The sequence below is a fragment of the Gopherus flavomarginatus genome, chromosome 5 (genome assembly GCF_025201925.1).
Source record: "Gopherus flavomarginatus isolate rGopFla2 chromosome 5, rGopFla2.mat.asm, whole genome shotgun sequence".
NCBI lineage: Eukaryota > Metazoa > Chordata > Testudines > Testudinidae > Gopherus > Gopherus flavomarginatus.
The window spans coordinates 72,961,979-72,981,284 of NC_066621.1; the positions used below are offsets into that span (position 1 = coordinate 72,961,979).

Here is a 19,306-nt window from a genome sequence, read left to right on the forward strand (position 1 = left end):
CAATCCACAGGGCCCTGGGATGGAACCCGGGTTCCCCCCCAACCTCTCGACTCCTGATCAGACACAGGAGGAGTTGATCCAGACTGTGGGGAAGATCACTGAGGTGAGCAAATCTGCCAATAAGCGCAGGACCCACCAAGGTAGAGGAGGAACTTTGTCACAGCCTGTATTAATTTCATTTTTAACCAGAGGCAATTATCAGCATAAATCCTACTATTTCAACATCACCGAATTCCCAGTGAGTCTGATATCATCACTTCAGTAGGTCAGCCTAAACTGATAAATTATAGACTATTCGCATTCAAAAAATAAAGCCACCTGCTTTTCAATGGGGATTTTAATTGCCAGTTCATTTTACACTTTTCTCTGTGCTAAAGAAAATTTAGGTCAGAGAAAGTTTAGCCAATGAGGAAAGCACTGTCATCTTACAAATAACGTATATGGGATTGCTGTGTTATTGAATGACATCTTCAAATGCAGTGTGGCAAACAGAACACATGATAGATACATGTCATTTTGCTTCAGATGTGTATTAGTTTACAATAAGCTTCTGTAGAAGATTTCACCAGAAAGATTTAAGCTTTAATTTAAAGTAGCGTACAACCATTGTATTCTCTTTGGACAATATAGCAGTCATGGAGAGCATGATACCACATGTTAAAGTATACAGAGGTATCTATTTTAGCATCACATGCAGCAGAAAAATACAGGCTTGTTTAGAGGAGACACAAAGATTGTGCTGTAAAAAACTGTGGTGAAAGAGAAGAACTTCTCAATGAAGTAACTCTGCTATCTTTAATTCTCTTTTTACCAAATCTGCTCTTTTCTCCAAAGATCCTTAGGCAGGTGGGCACTGGAGGCCTGTTTTGTAAGAGTCTCAATGCAGCCTTCAATTTTGAGCCTGTAATTTTCTCAGGCACATATATTTCTGGGTGAAATTATTACTACAAAATCCTGATTTTCATAGAGTCAGTTAGCGAGACATGCAAGTGACTTGATATGTGCACACATTTGTTTGTGCCTTCAATGTGGGAGGCCACATCTGAAAATCAGACATATCTCTTGTACTACATATATGCAATGATTTCTCAGATGCATAGCTCCATTTCATTCTGCAATCAGTTTGCATACCAGATTCATAAACTTCACTCATGATTAGGTCAGCTTTATGCAACAAATCCCAGTTCCAGAGTCCAGTGGCACATCCTACATATCTCCAAAACAAAGGGATCAGCTTTCATAGCTCACAGTTGTGTAGATTGTATCTGCAAAACAGTAGCAACTCTCCTGAAATATATCCCTAATTGTTCAGTAGAGGGTAATAACCATATTTTCACTGCACAATGGGAGTATTGCCACGGTCGCTCTTTCTCCACTCGGTCTCTTTACTCTTAAGGTGATAGCATATGGAATTATAGATCTGCCTCCTCCCTGTCCTGTACCTATCCGCATTTTGTTCATCCATTCATTCTCTCATCTACTTATTTTCTTTTCAAGAGATAGAAAAGACTTTTCTTATATTGTTATTTGACGTAAAAAGAACATATAAGTGGTGAAAAGTATAGGTTCCAACAGTGCTGGACTCAGACCTCTCTAGCAGCGCTGAGAAACCCTACATTTGTAAAATCCAAGAGTTCAAGACTATAGTTCTTAATCAAAATTTTTCATTGAGGCTCCTAGAACCCCTACAAGAAGGAAACTAAGTTTAATCGATGAAACAAAGGGACAGAGAGTAGAGGAACCCAGGGCATGTCTACATTATATCCGGAAGTGAGCCTTGCAGCCCAGGTCCACAGACTTGTGTTAGCAGGGCTTGTGCTAACACTCTAAAAATGGCTGTGTAGACAGTGCTCAGACACTGAGGCTTGGGTTGGGGTTTGGGCTCTCAAGCCCCGCTCCCCCTTCCACCCGGCTTCAGAGCCCGAGCTCCAGCCCAAGTCAAATATCTACATAGCTATTTTTAGTGCACTAGTGTGAAGCACATGTTTGTGGAACTTGGGCTGGGAAGTTTGCCCACAGATGCAGCGTAGACATGCCCCAAGGGGCTAACTCAGAGTAATTTACTCCATGTGAACCTTAAGCAAGTCATCTGATCTTTTTGTATTTCCATCAACACAGGTACCAAACAAGTATGTCAACAAATGTTAACTTTATAATTCAGTCCCAAATCAATGGGAGTTTCAAATGGGTAAAGCCTGAATAATAACCACAGCCACGAGCTGAGAGCTCATGTGCTTGAACTGACTGAGCAAGCTAGATTAAGCATACAAGTTACAGGAATGAGTCTTGGTGGGCGGTAAACACAATAGAAGCAACTAAATAAGAACATCTTTATGGGGATTCCTAATAGTCCACAATAAATTGGTTTTAGTATATGCATCAAAAATAAAATATATCCACTGTCAAAGCTAACTGATAAAAGTAGATAAGCCTCATTGTCAAGAAATTATTTAAGTCATTTTGCATTATAGTAGCATGGCCAATATATTAGACAGACTATAACAATACACTAAATTACTGGACAGTTTTTATACAATAAATGGTTCCATTTGTTTGCTGTTTTTTTTAAACCCAGCCAATTATGACCCAATACAGCAGAATGTAGCTGCTTCAGTACTGGCCTCAGTTCAGACTGGAAGAACAAACACACAGCATTTACTACATAGTGTGCAGCACTGAAGACACTGAAACACAGAAAATAAAATCTAAACTCTTTTGTCTTGGTAGCCTGAGCAAATAGGTTTACATCTTCCTCTGGCATCCTTTTCTTCTTATTAGTAACAGGCAAACTGAACCAGGGTCTCTGCTGAATGCACAGTAAAAAGGGCCCAGGGGAGAGTGCTGTCAAGGAGCCAGTAACAACTCTGGCCTACAGTACAGAACAGAGCAGCTGGGAATGCTCTAATACGGGCCAGCTGACAACAGCCCCTGAGAGATCATCTGCCAGCTGAGCACAGCCGACTACACCCAGGCCTTCTCCTCACACACATTTATTGCCTGAGTCATGAGATGTGAGGAGAGTGGTGTGGGAGCATCTGTGCCACCTCTGAAGCCACAGGGAATTGAAGGAATCCCCACGTTGGGGGGGGGGGCGTGATGCCAGTCTCTGCTCCCTATGTGCCATCTGAGCAGCCCAAAGAGAACAGAATGGGGCATAGAATCTGTCCCAACTAATCTCTTACACATTTTAAAGCATTTACTTAGCTAAATTGATGTAGGCATTTTACCAGTCTCTGGATTATTGCTTCTTTCTACTTCTCTTTTCTCTTACAATAAACATCTATTTAGTGAGAGAGGTTCATGTACTACCATTTTTATTCTGCCAATAGGTTCTTTAGTTTCCGTACTAAACATTTGGGACTAGATTCTGCAAATTACACAAAACCACACTGGGAAGGGTGGTGTGGAATCATACAACCTCAGCGGGTTCTGCAGGGATTTTTTCCCCCTGCATGCACATTCCCTCAGAAAGGTGCAAATCTGGACACTTCTGGCTGGCATGGCAGAAGCACTGCCATGCTTTCTTCTTGCCCCTCCCTCACACTTGGCTTGGTTTGCACCCCTAAAGCCAGTAGGAGGGAACAACACCTGAAACCTCCTGAGACTGCAACTGTCGGTAGCCTTTGAACAGAATGTAAAAGGAGAGGTGGAAGGCCTGTTCTGCCTTCCCTCAGCCATGGACTGGCACAAGGGCCTGGGACAATCTAGCCCTTTCTTGGCATTTGGAGTTAGTCTATATCTGCACAGACATCATATGCATCATATGCTTCCAAATCTGTCTCTCACTGAGATGGATTTTGAGAGGAATGATGATGATAGTGAAGTGCAGTAAATATTACAATGTGTAAACACCAAATAGCCTGGAAAGAAAAAGACTCGGGATGGTGCTGATAAAAGTCTAACCAGCATCACTCAGATACATATGTACATTTTCAGTTCTGTGAGTAACGATGATCTCAGTAACTTCATGTTTAAATCAAATCCCAAGAGTGCAACAGGTTAAACTGCCAGTGGGATTATTTAATGAAAATTTAAGCAAGCAAGGAAAGATTCCAAATTTAGATCTAATTTGTGAAACAGATTGAGAGAAAACCAGAATGTCACCTTCGGATGACACCAGGCATGACAGGCGTGGCAATTCTTGTTCATCTGGCTTGATCTCCAATAAGCACAAACTAAGTCCACTGTAAACAGTGGCAGGCACTGCCTTGATCTTTTTAAATTACCCGTGTTAAATGAAACAGTGTGTTCCAAGTAGGGAAAGTCCATTACCAAATAATCAAAATTTACACACTCACTGAAGAAACAAAAACATCCAGAATCTAAAACAATGGGAAGCAACAGTTGCCCATTGACAGTAATCTTTTTCTTATTACAAAAGAACAGTTTCAAGGGAGTTTTACCTTTCTCACAATGACTCCCTGTGAATCCAGAAGGGCAGGCACACTTGTTAGGGGTCACACATGTCCCACCATATCTGCATCCCTCTTCACAGAATGCTGAAAGAGAAAAGCAGGCTACTGTACAACACAATTTCTACATTTATTATACATTTGTGAGGTGCCAAAGAAAGTCTTCCTAATATTGTATCACAGAAAACAGAATTCAAAATGTTAAAATCCAACCCATCTGCAGACAAAAGGAGCAGGGAATCCAGGTAGCTGGTATGGAAGGCTACCTGACTGCTCTCATGGCAAAGCACTCTTCCAATACAAGATTAATATCCACCTGTTGCAAATGATAGAAGAGAAAAAAATAGAGTATAAAACAACATTTAATGAGCTGATCTTAGCTCAAATGAACTCAGCAGAAGTTTTGCTATTGTGGCGCGCTGATCCACACAGCACTTGGTGGTGGCCAGCAGACAGCTGGCTGGTCACATGGTATTGGCTCCTCCTCCTTGCTTCCAGCTTATGAATTTCATTCAAAGCCTACCAAAATACAATACTCTCCTGAACTTGTTTTTCTGTTTAAGCAGTTGCCATAAAGAAGTTATGTAATCACAAAAGGGAGGCTATGTGGGCCTCACAGTTGAAAACAGGAAGGGAGATGGACCATGGGACAACTTCTCTATTGAGATATGGTTCACACTATGAGAAAGCTTGAGAACCCCTGCCCTAAACTTAACTATCCAGTAATTATGATTAAGAAAACCAATGTATCAGGACAATTCTTATAAATAATGCTTCTGTTTCTTCTCTTACACCACTGTAAATAAGGAATAACTCCACTGGACAGAGCCGGTGTAACCACTAGGCAAACTAGGCAGCCACCTAGGGTGCCAAGATTTAGGGGCACCAAAAAGCGGTGTCCGGCATCCTGGGAGTCAGCTGAGCAGGGCAGTGTGGGAGTGAGGCCCTCATAACAAACCCACCTCCATAGCAAGGGGTGCTGCGCAGGACGGTCAGTGGGAGCCTGCAGCAGAGCAAGGAAGAGACAGCCAGCTGGGCACGGCGACCAGTGTGGCCAAGGGATGGAGCCATTGGAGGAGGCACAATGTGGTCCTGAGCTCAGGTGAGCTTTGCTCTCCAACACGCTGGGGGCTGGACGCAGCAGCCTCCTGGGGTGAGGGAAAGTGAAACTAAACCCTGCAGCAAGACGGAGGGGAAAGGGCTGGCGCAAGTGCCGCTTCCAAACACCCCCCCACCCCGGTGGCACTGTGCCAATGCAGGGAGCCAGCCCTGATCCCCAGGAGATCCTCACCTGCTACCTGGGAGAGCCTGGCTCTGTCCTCCTTGCCCCTGGGTCCCCTCTCACCCCCAGAGGACAAAGTACTCAGAGCCTGGGAACATTTAGAGATCCTGCAAGCTGGGGGCATTCTTAGCCTCCTCCTTGCTCATAGGTTCCCCTGGGCCAGAAGGGACCGTTGTGATTATCTCCTCTGACCCCTTTGTATTAATTCTAATGAACAATGCCACATTATGCAGTATTCATATCTGAAAGTTTACAATAAGCGATGCTCCGGGAGGGGAAGGGAGAAACGGGGGGCGCAAGGTGGAAGTTTTGCCTAGGGTGCGAAATATCCTTGCACTGGCCCTGCCACTAGACTAAATAAAGTTACACTAAGAGAAGAGAATCAGGCCTTCTGTTCTAAAATTGTTCTTACTTTTTTTCAATGAGAGGTCAAAATGAGCTTGCTTCTGCTCCCACAGAAAGCTTTGGCAAGGACTTCACTGAGAGCAAGAATGGTCCCAGTGCGAAGCACATTTTTAAGAGCATATTTCCTGCCCCTTCCTCAACACACATTACAGTTCTTGAGGCACTCAGTGGACTAAACCCCACTAGTGAAAGAAGCTAAAATTAATATTTAAACGGAATTCGGTATCTGTGTTAATAACAGAACCACAAAGTGCATCTGCAAGCTAAAATCACAGATGGAGTGTTGGCAACGAGATGTTACAAACCATATAAAAAGACAAAGTGTTACATAACAGATGAGGTGTTTTGGATATTTTTTTTTTTGCAAAGTACTAACAAGAATAACAAGGTGAATAAAATACCAAACATTAGGAAAATTTATCTTGTAATTTGTAACTGCTTGAAGGTGAGAGAAGCAAATCCTATCTTCTGACTGAATTAATTGCTAAAATGATCTGTCACTCTATCAATATACCTTGTAGCACAGCATTCTGTTTTGGTGAAGATGTACGGAATCCTAAAATAATGTATAAAAATAGTAATAGAAAAGCACAAGGAATTCTCAGAATGGGGGAACCACTTGCCCAAAAATATCTGTTATTTCCTGCTGCACATATTCCACGTATTGGTCATTTAGAAGTTTATCTACTCTAGTTTCATCTCAATTATGTTCTAACTCGTAAGTATAGGGCAGAGAGACGTTTAAAGAGCAACATTAATTTTGATTTCTCAATGAATATTTTCCAAAATATGAACAAAAAGGTAATTTCACACAAGACAGAAAGTAATATTAAGGCACACAGCCTTACAAAAACCATAAATCTAGGAAAAACATGATGAGATTACAGAATTTCCTTATGCAATCTTTCCTAGAATATTGTGTTCAGTTCCAATCTTAGCATTCTCAGGGAAAATAAATTCCTTAGTACTTGACAAAGTGCAAACTAAAACATTTAATCTTTCTTGCTTGAAAGTGATAGCTAAGTAGGGACCTTACGGAAATAACATTAACATTCTATGTGGCATGAAGATAATTAGTATTTGCAGCACAGAGGTTATAAAAAGTAAAAGTCATACAGAAAAGAAAAACAAGTTGCTGTTTGTCAATCAGTTTCACCATCAAATAGCAAACAGTATATCAACAGCATATACTGTACTGTTTCATAAACGTGACAGATCATTCAAATAAATAGGAGACACATGAAGAGGCAGAGAAGAGAGACAGAGGTTTATTGCTCATAACTCATAATACACATACATAAGACTTATTAGAGCCAATGGGATATACACATATGTAGTGAAGGTAGACTACAACCTCAATTAGGAAGGATTGTCTATTGTGTTTCCTTATTGCTATAATTGATTCTGTGAATATGACATGTTTGTTTCTTAGTGTGAAGCTTATTTCTAGATCTGTATAGAAACTGGTTAACTTTCTTGCTATCCTTCAAGCTAACCAAAGAATGCTCCCCCTCCAGGAGGAAGCGGTTTATGAACAGGGTTGCCATTTTTGAGACTTTGGGCACTGGGACAAGACCATGCCTCACAGTACTGAGGTGCTTACAGCAAAATGTGATGACATTGCTGTGACATAGAGGCCCACTGGTACCAGCTGGCAAAGAATTCACTGTTCTGTAACTGTCCTATCAGGCCTGACAAACTCACTGTATCTAGCACACTGCTTTCATAGTAGTTATCTATTAAGAATGTCATGTGAGATCTTAAATGGAAGCCAGTATCACACTGATTTTCAAAATCATTGCGCGATGTCTGTATGGATGATATTCAAGATGTTGTATATATGTACTAAAGATATGTTCTAAAGTCTAAATCAGGGCAGAGTTGACAAACAGGTTCTGAGACAGACAATTCACTTGATTCACAGACAATTCATGAGTCACTTGATTCACTTGTCTTGCTATCGGTTATATAAATTAAGCACTGCAAGCCAATACAATGTAAGACACATCTGCATACGGAGTAAGCAAGAGGATGCAACAACACTGGAGACTAAACTACAGTGGGTTATCCTCTCTCTGGGAGAAAAATGAACTTTGAAGAATAAAATAAAATGTCTCTTTGCATTCTGTTATTTCATTCACTGAAAAAATGTCTTGAAAAAAGGAAGGGGTGTTCATGAATGCTTGGATCCTGATTTGACTGAAAACCTGATAGCTCTCAAAAAGAATTAATCCTTGGGGGAACATCTACTCTATTAAATAGGAAAGATAACCTTTGATAAGTGTAGATCCAGGTTTGTATTTTATTTTATATATAACCATTTCTGTTTCCATTATTCACTCTCTCTTAAACTTTGCTTTTGATAATAATCTTATTTTTTTCAGTGTTGGTGTAGCTGCATTGACCCCAAGGAAAGAGAGAGACAAGGAAGATGAGATGATATAATTTATTGGATCTTCTGTTGGTGAAAGATACAAGCTTTCAAATTACACACAGGTCAAAAGTTGATCTGAAGAAGAGCTCCGTGTAGCTTGAAAGTTTGTGTCTTTCACCAACACAAGTTGGTCTAATAAAATATTACCTCATCCACTTCTCTCTATAATAAACTTATGACTATTTTTACTATACATGTACTTCAGTGCTGGGTTGTTATATTGAAGCTGAACGTCAGTTAAAACAAACACTGTTTGTTTTGCATTGTTCCTTTTGGGGACAGCTTACCTGGTAACTTCTGTGAGTGTCCAGTGGTTAAAGGCTGGACACTGCAGGGAACACTCTGAGGACTTGGGGGTTGGTGTGTGCCTATTACCAGTTTGCACAAAGGGGGTTGATTCTGCAGCAACCAGAAAGGCAGTGCTTGTGTGGCCAGAGGCTGTTAGTTTCAGACAGTTGGAACTACTACAGACACAGACAAGACTGCTTCATGCTAAGAACAAGTAGTGGCTAGGTGGGTACCCATGGAGAGCATCACAACTGCATCAGCATTTTGCAGTTTGTTCATCATCACAATGCCAAATCACTGATGAGCTGCAACATCATCGCACAGTGATAATGTCAATATAGTGATGCTTTGAGTGATATGTTATTGCACGATCCTGTGGCGAGGAAGAAGGGTACTCCACAAACCCCAGTGCATGGACACCTGCATGTCACATGGGTGATCAAGGGTTAGGATATTAAAGTAGAGGAAAAGCGGCTTCGGTAACAGTTATGTGTGGCAGGGGGTGTCCTTGCCCCTCCAGGCCAAAAAGATATCTAGAAATTCAGACCCACTGTTCTGAGTAGCTTGTTTTTGTTTATTATTCTTTGTTTATGACTCAGTAAAAGAAAGGCCTGAGGAAAGGCACAAACTCTGCTAGTGGTAAGAGCAATAATCATTTTCCACAGCTGATGATTCTGCCCATTGGCTACATACCCTTTAATCCTTTTAATCTGGGTTTGTAAGGAATGGAATCATCCTGTTAACCCCACAGAAAACAGTGGCTATGAAAGCAGAGATATTTGTTTGAAGGTTACTTTCTCTAATTCTGGGAAAAGAGTCTGCAGCATTATAGGTAGAGTTGGTGGCACCACCTAAAGTTAAGGTAAGTCAATACTTCTTGTTATAAGACCCTGATTTCAGTTGCTTGTAACTTTGCCAAACTTTAACCATTTGGGCTGAAACAACCAATGCCATGTCTTGGCTTAAGGCTGAATTATTCTGGAATGGGAAAAAATACATTGTCTCATCCTTGTTAAAAAGTCTGTACAACTATTTCATTGAGAAGATCTAAACTTTGTGCTTTGAAGTAGGGACTTGACATTTGGCAGAAGAGTGGCCCAAATGTCAGGAATCTGAGTTTTTCTGTCCCTGTGAAAATTTGCCCAAATATGTTAAGGCATCTGAAAAATCTCAATTAACAGATGCTCAGGAAAGGCTTGTTACAGTTTGGCATCTAAATTCACCAAAAATGAATCTGCATCGAGCATGCTCCACCCTGAGACCGCAGGAGTGGAGCAGAACTTTGCCTGTAATTGCATTGGGCACAGGCACTGAGAGCAAGGGGACTGTCTCCTTTGTCCTTTTGATGCTCCCACACCAAAAATATGCAGCATAGTTAGCAATCGGCTGGTGTCCCTACTTTGGGAACTAGAGTGAGGCTTCTCACACTCATATGTTATTCATTAAAAGCAAAACAGGAGCATGTTGACCGTTGTATGAAAGAGAAATTCTGCCTTGATCATTATCCAAGTTGAACAGAGTTTCAAAATTCTCTCTCTCTCTCTCACCAAGGACAACAAAAAGGAACTGTGGTGACTTTCTCTGGACTGAACCACTTCCCAAACCACACAGCCAGTGGGAAGGTTGCAAAAATGCAGAGCTTTGGATCTCATAGTACCTCACCTGCTTCCCTCAACCCCAACAGCAAAAAATGAGGGCTTACCTGAAAGGAATTTGGTAGCTCTTCTACTTCTATTTCCCAAGTGTAATGGAATGCTAAACTGTATTATACTGCTCAGACACTAGGTGGCACTGTGTGCAAAATACACCTCTATCCTGATATAACGCTGTCCTCGGGAGCCAAAAAAATCTTACTGCGTTATAGGTGAAACCGCATTATATCAACTTGATTTGATCTGCTGGAGCGTGCAGCCCCACGCCCCCCGGAGCACTGCTTTACTGCGTTATATCCAAATTCGTGTAATATCAGGTGGCATTACATCGGGGTAGAGGTGTACCTTATTTAAAGGAACCTCCACCATACCTGTCAGATCATTACAGGATCTTATGATGACACATCTGATGTGTATAAGCAAGCTCTGTATCCAGTCCATATCTGGTTCAGGAGCATGATATGGTGTTAGGAGTGGGATATAGGTGAAATTCATTGCTGCTTTGTTCATTCTGTTCTTCATTTACTCCTGACACCATGTAAGTCTCCACGTGATATTAACATGTTTGACGAGGTCAGGCCAGATGGCTAAAGGAGAGTGGTGGAAGTCAGGTATATTAGTCCTAGGATAAGCAAATCCCTGCTTCCCTGGTAACAGAACAGGGATTACTCCAAGTTAATTAGGACATCTGGGGCCAATCAAGGCACCTCCCAGAACCTATTAAGAGTCTTCCCTCCAGCCAGATAGGAACATGTGATAGGAGCTGTGGGAGGAAGGCATGCTACTGGAGAGTCTGATGGTGCCAACACTGATAAGCACCAGGAGAGAAACCCCACAGGTACAGAGGCAAAGGGCAGAAGAAACCCTGCCCAGCAGGGATAACAGCCCATCCAGGCCTGGAGGTCTGAGGGAAGAGACCCTACTAGAGGGGAGAGACTGAACTGAGTGTCTGGTCTGTCGCTCCCAGGCCTGGAGGGGCTACCAAAGACTAAGATGCTCCCTTCTCCCTATCAAGACGGCCAGGAGGAACACTGCTCAGGCAAGGTGTAGACAGTAACCCCAGGGGTATGGGGAAATTCTGAGGGAGAAGTGGAATTACCCTAGCCTGCCGCTAAGCAGAAACATGGAACCCACCGAGGCAGAGAAAGAGCTTTATCACACAGGCTACTCTTCAGTGCCCCGGAGAACTTGAGCTTTGACAAACCTTCAGAACGTAGAGACCGGAAACAAGATTTTGCATTGCCACCAAGCTGCACAAAAAAACTAGAGATATACCATCTTTAACTTATGCTATGGGAAAGGAAGCAGAGCATATCTTTAAATTCCTTGACTTTACTGAAAACAGTCACAAGGATGGCTATGTCTGATGCATACTTTATACCCCAGAGAAATGTCGTTTATGAAGAGCATGTTTTCACTAGAGAATTCAAGAACTAGGAGAAACTGCTGAATGTTTTACAAGAGCTCTGCTTACAGTGGCTTAAAACTGTGATTCTGGGAATGCAAAACATGCAAATATCTAATATAGGCTGGTTATTGGGTTAGCAGATGAAAACATTTCACAGCTGCTACAAGTGAAGAGATTTAACCATAGCCATAACTACTCAGATAGCAAAAGTCAGAATTAGTCAAACAGAACAAAAGGCAGGAGCATCTTGTAAAAACCTGAAACTAGCTTAGAAGCTATAGAACAGACACTTAAGTGTAAAAAGTTATTATCATAAAAACTCCTGACACAAAGAGAGAGAACTCTCAGGGTAAAAGGGACAAATTCCAGCCTACACACACAAGGTGTAGAAAAAAGTCAGAGCCCAAGAGATGACACACATCCAGACAAAGGCACATGATGTAATAAATGCATGAAATATGGACATTTTGCAGCTGTTTTCAGTCAGGGAGTTGACTCTTATTACATTCAATCAACAGCCATTGTTTCTGGGATCTATCTCTTGGAGTGAAACTGAATATTCATGGGAAGACTATGATTTTAACACTGACTCAATCATAATAATCTCAGAAGAGACTTAATATCATCTTCAACCCCTCCCATACCTGAAGTCACCTGACACAACTCTGACTAGCTCTGGGAACTGCATGGGCCAGTTCACCGCAGAAACAACTTAATACACAAATGCTATACGTTCGGAGCGTGTGTGGTCAAAGGACCACAGACTAACAGCTGTAGCATGGCAGCCATGATGGGCCTAGCGAGTAATGTGGACGATCTCAGTGGAATATTTGGTGATACTGGACTTTTGAAAAGTGATCCAGCATACCTTAAGAGACCATGCTGAACCGTAGAGTGTACATACACTTCACCAGATTCCTATCCCATTATTTCATAAAGTAGAAACTGATTAAAGAGAATGGAACAGGTTGGCATATTCAAGAAAATCTTTGAGCCAACAGCATAGTATGCCCTAGTGTACCACTTATAAAGAAAAGTGGAAAAATATGAATATGTCTCTCAAAAGACTTAATAAAACATTTGTTAGTGAAAAAAATATATCCTCCCAACACTGGATAACTTCCTCCCCAAAGTGAAAGGAGTGACAGTATTCTCCAATCTGGATGCCTTGAGCAGATTCTAGCACTTTCTTTTGCTCAAGGAATTAGCAAACTGACTACATTTATCACATTCTTTTGGAGATTTTGCTTTCAAAGGTTACCTTTTGGGAGCATCAGTTCACCTGAAATTTTCCAAAGAACGGTAGCAGAATTTTTACTACCACAAATGGAGTTGTTATATTCATGGACGATATTCTGATGCATGGATCTTTGATGGAAGAACACAACAAAGCCCTCCATGAAGTCCAAAGCCTAATCAGTCAGTCTGGACTGAAGTTAAGCAAGGAAAAATGCATTTTACACCTACCCCCAAATCAAGTTTTTAGGACAGATACAGACAGAATCAATCCTAGCCCTGAGAAAGTAAGAGCAATTTGAGAATTGAATGCACCGATTAATGTACCAGTACATTGGGACACTAAATTACCTTGGCAGATACCTGTAATATGTTTCTACGGTGCCAAAACCACTAAATGAACTGTTAAAGGCCAACATATCTTAGCACTGAGGGCCAAATCACGCTATCACCTTCTAAAAGGTAAAAGAAATTATCTTAACAGCTCCAGTTTTCATTGATGTCACAAAAGTCAGTGGAAATTCAAGCAGCAATAGCCTAGGAGATGTACTGTTGCAAGTGAGTGGCTCTGAGTGGAAGCCAACTGCAGTTTGATCTTGCTTAGAAGCAGATAAACAACATGCACAGATTGAAAAGGCGAGTCTGACAGGCATATGTGCATGTGAGAACTTTCATGGCTATCTGTATGGACTGGATTAATTTACGGCACCATAAACTGTTTGTAACCCTCATTACCAGAAAAGCACCATTGAGATGCCAACATCTATTGCGAAAATTAATGAGATTTAACCCAATTGCTAAATATGTTCCTGGGAAATATCTGATAGTTGCAGATACTCTGTCAAGGACCCCAGCATCACACTCAACTACCCGTGAGCTCAATGATGACAGAAAGGCATATGGGGATACTGTAGTCACATACAGAGCAAAGTCAGAAAAGAGACTACTCCAGCTACAAAAAGGAACCTCAACTGACGTTCAGCTTCAGGGATTTCTAAGTTGCATTGGGGCAGCTGGCCCACGTATCTAAAGGATACTATGGAAGTGACAGGACACTACTTTGTGGTTCGTGGACAATTAAATGAGTGGAATGGACTCATGATTATAGGCAATTACAATGCAATTCCAAACAAAATGAGAGGAGCAATCCTAGATCTCATCCACAAAGGATATACAGAAAAAAGTATCTGCATGTGAACACTTTAGAATGAACAGACCAACTCAGCAATAACAACCTTTAGTAACACCACCTCTGTCAGACAACCTTGGAAGAGACTAGCTGGAGATTTATGTAAATTCAGAGAATATCGTTACCTGGTCATCGTGGACTATTTTTCCAGGTATATAGAAATAATGCATTTGAAAGCCATAACAACATGTCACAGTGTTCTTAGAAACTGAACTGCACTTTTGCTAACTTCAGCATTCCAGAACAATGAGTGATGGACAACGTACCACAATTCATGGTAATAGAATTTAAGTCACTACAAACGAAATATGATTTTGATCATATTACTAGCAGGCCATGTTACCCACAATATGAATGGAAAGGGTGAGACAGCTGTTCAGACAGCCAAGAAAATGGTTCAGAAGGAAGATCCATTCCTTGCTCTTCTGAATTACAGATCAACACCACCAGCGGCTACTAGATATAGTCCAGCATAATTTATGATGTGAAGATAGCTTCATTTCCAGTGTTGCTGAGTTATCTCCAAAGACATGAAAAGAGTAGCCAAATTGGATAAAAAGGCTAAAAGAGCTTATAAAAACTTTTACAAAAAAAACCACTCAGTTAGAGAATTGTCAGTTCTAGAATCTGTGACCATGTTCATGTCAAATTGGATGGAGAAAAACAATGGACAACTCTAGCTGTTGGAAAGAAAATGAATTCAGTGCCCAGATCGTATGTGATTTTGACTGACAGTGGAGAGTTCAACAGAAATCGTTGACAACTGCAGTTTGTTACTCAGAAAAAACAAACAATCAACAGAGCGAACTGTACAGATGGCAAGCAGATGCAGAACAAGATGACGACTCAAGAATTGCAGACCAACCACAGTCAATCACTGCAACTAACAGCCACCCAGATGACCAAGCTGTTATACGCTTGGGTCATGTAATTAGAAAGCCAGTATGATTCAGAGACACTTAACAGACTGATACGTTCTGAACTTCAAAGACTGTGTGATAGTGTAAATATTATAAATGGTTGAAATATAGAACCTAAGGTGAAGATGTAAGGGAATGCTAAACTGTATTATACTGTTCAGCCATTAGGTGGCAGTACGTGTAAAATACCTGATATAAACCAAAAACTATCTCACACTTGGTAAAGCAATCCCCCATCCTTTCATGTATTTATACCTGCTCCTGTATTTTTCAATTCATGCATCTGATGAAGTAGGCTCCTGTCATAAACAGATAGCTAAGGGTTAATGTCTCTTTCACTTGAAGCACCTGACCAGAGGACCAATCAGGAAACCGGATTTTTTCAACTCTGGGTGGAGGGAAGTTTGTGTCTGAGTCTTTGTCTGTCTGCCTGCTTTCTCTGAGCTTTGGAGAAGTAGTTTCTGCTTTCTAATCTTCTGTTTCTAAGTGTAAGGACAAAGAGATCAGATAGTAAGTTATATGGTTTCTTTTCTTTGGTATTTGCATGAATATAAGTGCTGGAGTGCTTTGATTTGTATTCTTTTTGAATAAGGCTGTTTATTCAATATTCTTTTAAGCAATTGACCCTGTATTTTGTCACCTTAATACAGAGAGACCATTTGTATGTATTTTTCTTTCTTTTTATATAAAGCTTTCTTTTAAGACCTGTTGGAGTTTTTTCTTTACTTCAGGGAAATTGAGTCTGTACTCACCAGGGAATTGGTGGGAGGAAGAAATCAGGGGGAGATCTGTGTGTGTTGGATTTGCTAGCCTGATTTTGCATTCCCTCTGGGTGAAGAGGAAAGTGCTTTTGTTTCCAGGACTGGGAACGGAGAAGGGGAGTCACTCTGTTTGGATTCACAGAGCTTGTGTCTGTGTATCTCTCTAGGAGCACCTGGAGGGGGGAAGGGAAAAAGGATTATTTCCCTTTGTTGTGAGACTCAAGGGATTTGGGTCTTGGGGTCCCCAGGGAAGGTTTTTCAGGGGGACCAGAGTGCCCCAAAACACTCTAATTTTTTGGGTGGTGGCAGCAAGTACCAGGTCCAAGCTGGTAACTAAGTTTGGACGTTTTCATGCTAACCCCCATATTTTGGACGCTAAGGTCCAAATCTGGGACTAAGGTTATGACATGGTGGCAGCGGTGGGATAGAATCCAGAAGCCAGTAGGAATATTATATTTTTCTTTTCTCTGCTAAGGACTTTTTAGCAGAGAGGGTTTGGTTTTCAAAGAAACCAGAGAGAATTTTTTTTTCTGCTCTCTCTGGCAGTTTGTGGCTTGCATATTAAGCAAGAAGCCATTAAGGAGCTGTTACAGGTCTTTTGTCATGCAATAGCACTCCCATTGAGAGTCATTACCAGCACTATATACATGCAAATAAAGTGGTTTTTCAGGTTTACTTAACATTGAAGATTAGCTAAAGGCACTGTTGCTAGGCAGACTCTAGGAGGCAACAGAGCCTGCAGTGCAGAAGATAAACACCGGAGGGCACCCCAACCCAAGAAAACAGGAACCATGACTTCTAAGGCAAAAATTGAGGCCAAAGAACAAATCAAAGAAGCTGAACACAGGCGACAACTGGAAATAAAACAAAAAGAGATGGAGATGAAAGAAAGAGAAGAACAAATCAAACAGGCAGCACACAAAAGAAAACTAGAAGAAGAAGAGGCGGCCCACCGCCGAGACATGGAAAAACAACAAAAAGAAATGGAAAAACAACAAAAAGAAAATGAAGAGAAGGAAAAACAGAGAAAACATGAACTGGACTTGGCGAAAGCTGGGCTGCATGTGCCAGCCAACCCTAACAACCCGGCGCCAATTATTGCTCCACAGCACAGGAAATTTCCCACCTACAAGGCAGGTGATGACACCGAGGCCTTCTTGGAAAATTTTGAAAGAACCTGTCTTGGGTACAGCATCCCCGAAGACCAGTACATGGTAGAATTGAGGTCACAGCTCAGTGGACCTTTAGCAGAGGTGGCAGCTGAAATGCCTAAGCAGCAAATGAATGACTATAAACTTTTTCAAACCAAGGCCAGATACAGAATGGGGATAACCCCAGATCATGCCCGTCGGCGCTTCAGAACCCAAAAGTGGAAACCAGATGTGTCATTTCCCAAACACGCCTACTATGTTGCAAAAAATTATGAGGCCTGGATATCAGGACACAATGTTAAAACCTTGGAAGAACTGCACCTCCTCATACAAATGGAGCAGTTCTTGGATGGTGTTCCTGAAGACATCACACGGTACATACAAGATGGAAAACCCAAAGATCTCGCTGAGGCGGGGGAGATTGGAGCCAGATGGATGGAAGTGGCAGAAAGCAAGAAAGCTACTGTCAAGGGGAACGAATACCCCAGAGGGCACACCGACCATAAACCCTACAACCGAGGACAGCCAAAGACCCCACATACCACCCAAGTAAAGCCACAGACACCCTACTCTTCCACCTCACCAGTCTCCAGTAACTCACCTCGGCCCAGTGACCCATCAGATGGAAGATGCTTTAAGTGTAATGAACTGGGACATATCAAGGCCAACTGTCCAAAGAACACCATGCGAGTGCAATTCATTACACCACCATCACACCAAAGATCCCCAGGCCTGGATGCCTCTCAAATACCCTTGGAGCGAAGGGAAAATTTGAGAGTGGGCGGAAAGAAGGTTACTGCGTGGAGAGACACGGGGGCACAAGTGTCAGCTATCCACCAATCCTTCGTTGACCCCAAATTCATCAACCCAAAGGCCAAAGTTACAATTTACCCCTTCATGTCACAAGCTGTAGACTTGCCTACAGCTGAACTGCCTGTCCAGTACAAAGGCTGGTCAGAAATGTGGACTTTTGCAGTCTATGACAATTATCCCATCCCCATGCTACTGGGAGAAGACTTGGCCAACCAGGTGAAGCGGGCCAAGCGAGTGGGAATGGTTACACGTAGCCAAACCAGGCAAGCTTCCAGACCCATTCCTGTTCCTGAACCGTCCACAGACGCCCCGTCTGGGTTACCAGAGACCCAGACAGAGGTAGTGGACCCGGATTCCATGCCAACCACTGAAACAGCCACAACACCTCCAGTCCCAGGCCCGGAACTGGAACAGCAACCAGCACCAGCAAGTGCAACCACATCTTCAAACTCAAAGCCAGAGGGCGCCAGCAAGCCAAAACTGGCAGAAGCAACAGACAGCCATACCCAAAAGGCTCAGCCAGAGCCTGAAATAACCTCAGGTGCACCAGCGGAGAGCGGTTCACCAGCACCGGAAACAACCCCATCACCTACATTGCTTCCAGAGGGACCAAGCCCAAGTCCACAGTCTGAGGAAGAACTGGTGACCCCAGCCTCAAGGGAACAGTTCCAGACTGAGCAGGAAGCAGATGACAGCCTTCAGAAAGCTTGGGTGGCGGCACGGAGCACCCCACCGCCTCTCAGCTCTTCTAATCGATCCCGGTTTGTTATAGACCAAGGACTTTTATACAAGGAAATTCTTTCTGGTGGACACCGGGAAGAATGACAGCCGCAAAAACAGTTGGTAGTTCCAACTAAGTACCGGGGGAAGCTCTTAAGCTTAGCCCATGATCATCCCAGTGGCCAAGCTGGGATGAACAGAACCAAGAACCGGTTGGGGAAGTCCTTCCACTGGGAGGGGATGGGCAAGGACGTTGCCAAGTATGTCCGGTCTTGTGAGGTATGCCAAAGAGTGGGAAAGCCTCAAGACCAGGTCAAGGCCCCTCTCCAGCCACTCCCCATAATTGAGGTCCCATTTCAGCGAGTAGCTGTGGATATTCTGGGTCCTTTCCCAAAAAAGACACCCAGAGGAAAGCAGTACGTACTGACTTTAGTGGACTTTGCCACCCGATGGCCAGAAGCAGTAGCTCTAGGCAACACCAGGGCTAACACTGTGTGCCTGGCCCTAACAGACATCTTTGCCAGGGTAGGTTGGCCCTCCGACATCCTTACAGATTCAGGGTCTAATTTCCTGGCAGAGACCATGGAAAAACTGTGGGAAACTCATGGGGTGAATCACTTGTGTAACCCTTCTGC

At 42.5% G+C, this 19,306-nt stretch overlaps 1 protein-coding gene across 7 annotated transcripts in view; it reads right to left on the bottom strand.

Annotated features, from left to right (window-relative positions):
• NELL1 (neural EGFL like 1) overlaps positions 1-19,306 on the bottom strand; it is a 452,170-nt gene that overhangs the window by 101,914 nt on the left and 330,950 nt on the right. For 5 of the 7 annotated variants that reach the window (XM_050955301.1, XM_050955299.1, XM_050955303.1 and 2 more), the window contains one exon: positions 4,404-4,499. The exons of the other annotated variants lie outside the window; for them this stretch is intronic. In XM_050955301.1, coding sequence (XP_050811258.1) covers positions 4,404-4,499 — 96 coding nt within the window. The remainder of the gene's footprint in view (positions 1-4,403; positions 4,500-19,306) is intronic. 7 annotated transcript variants of the gene reach the window in all.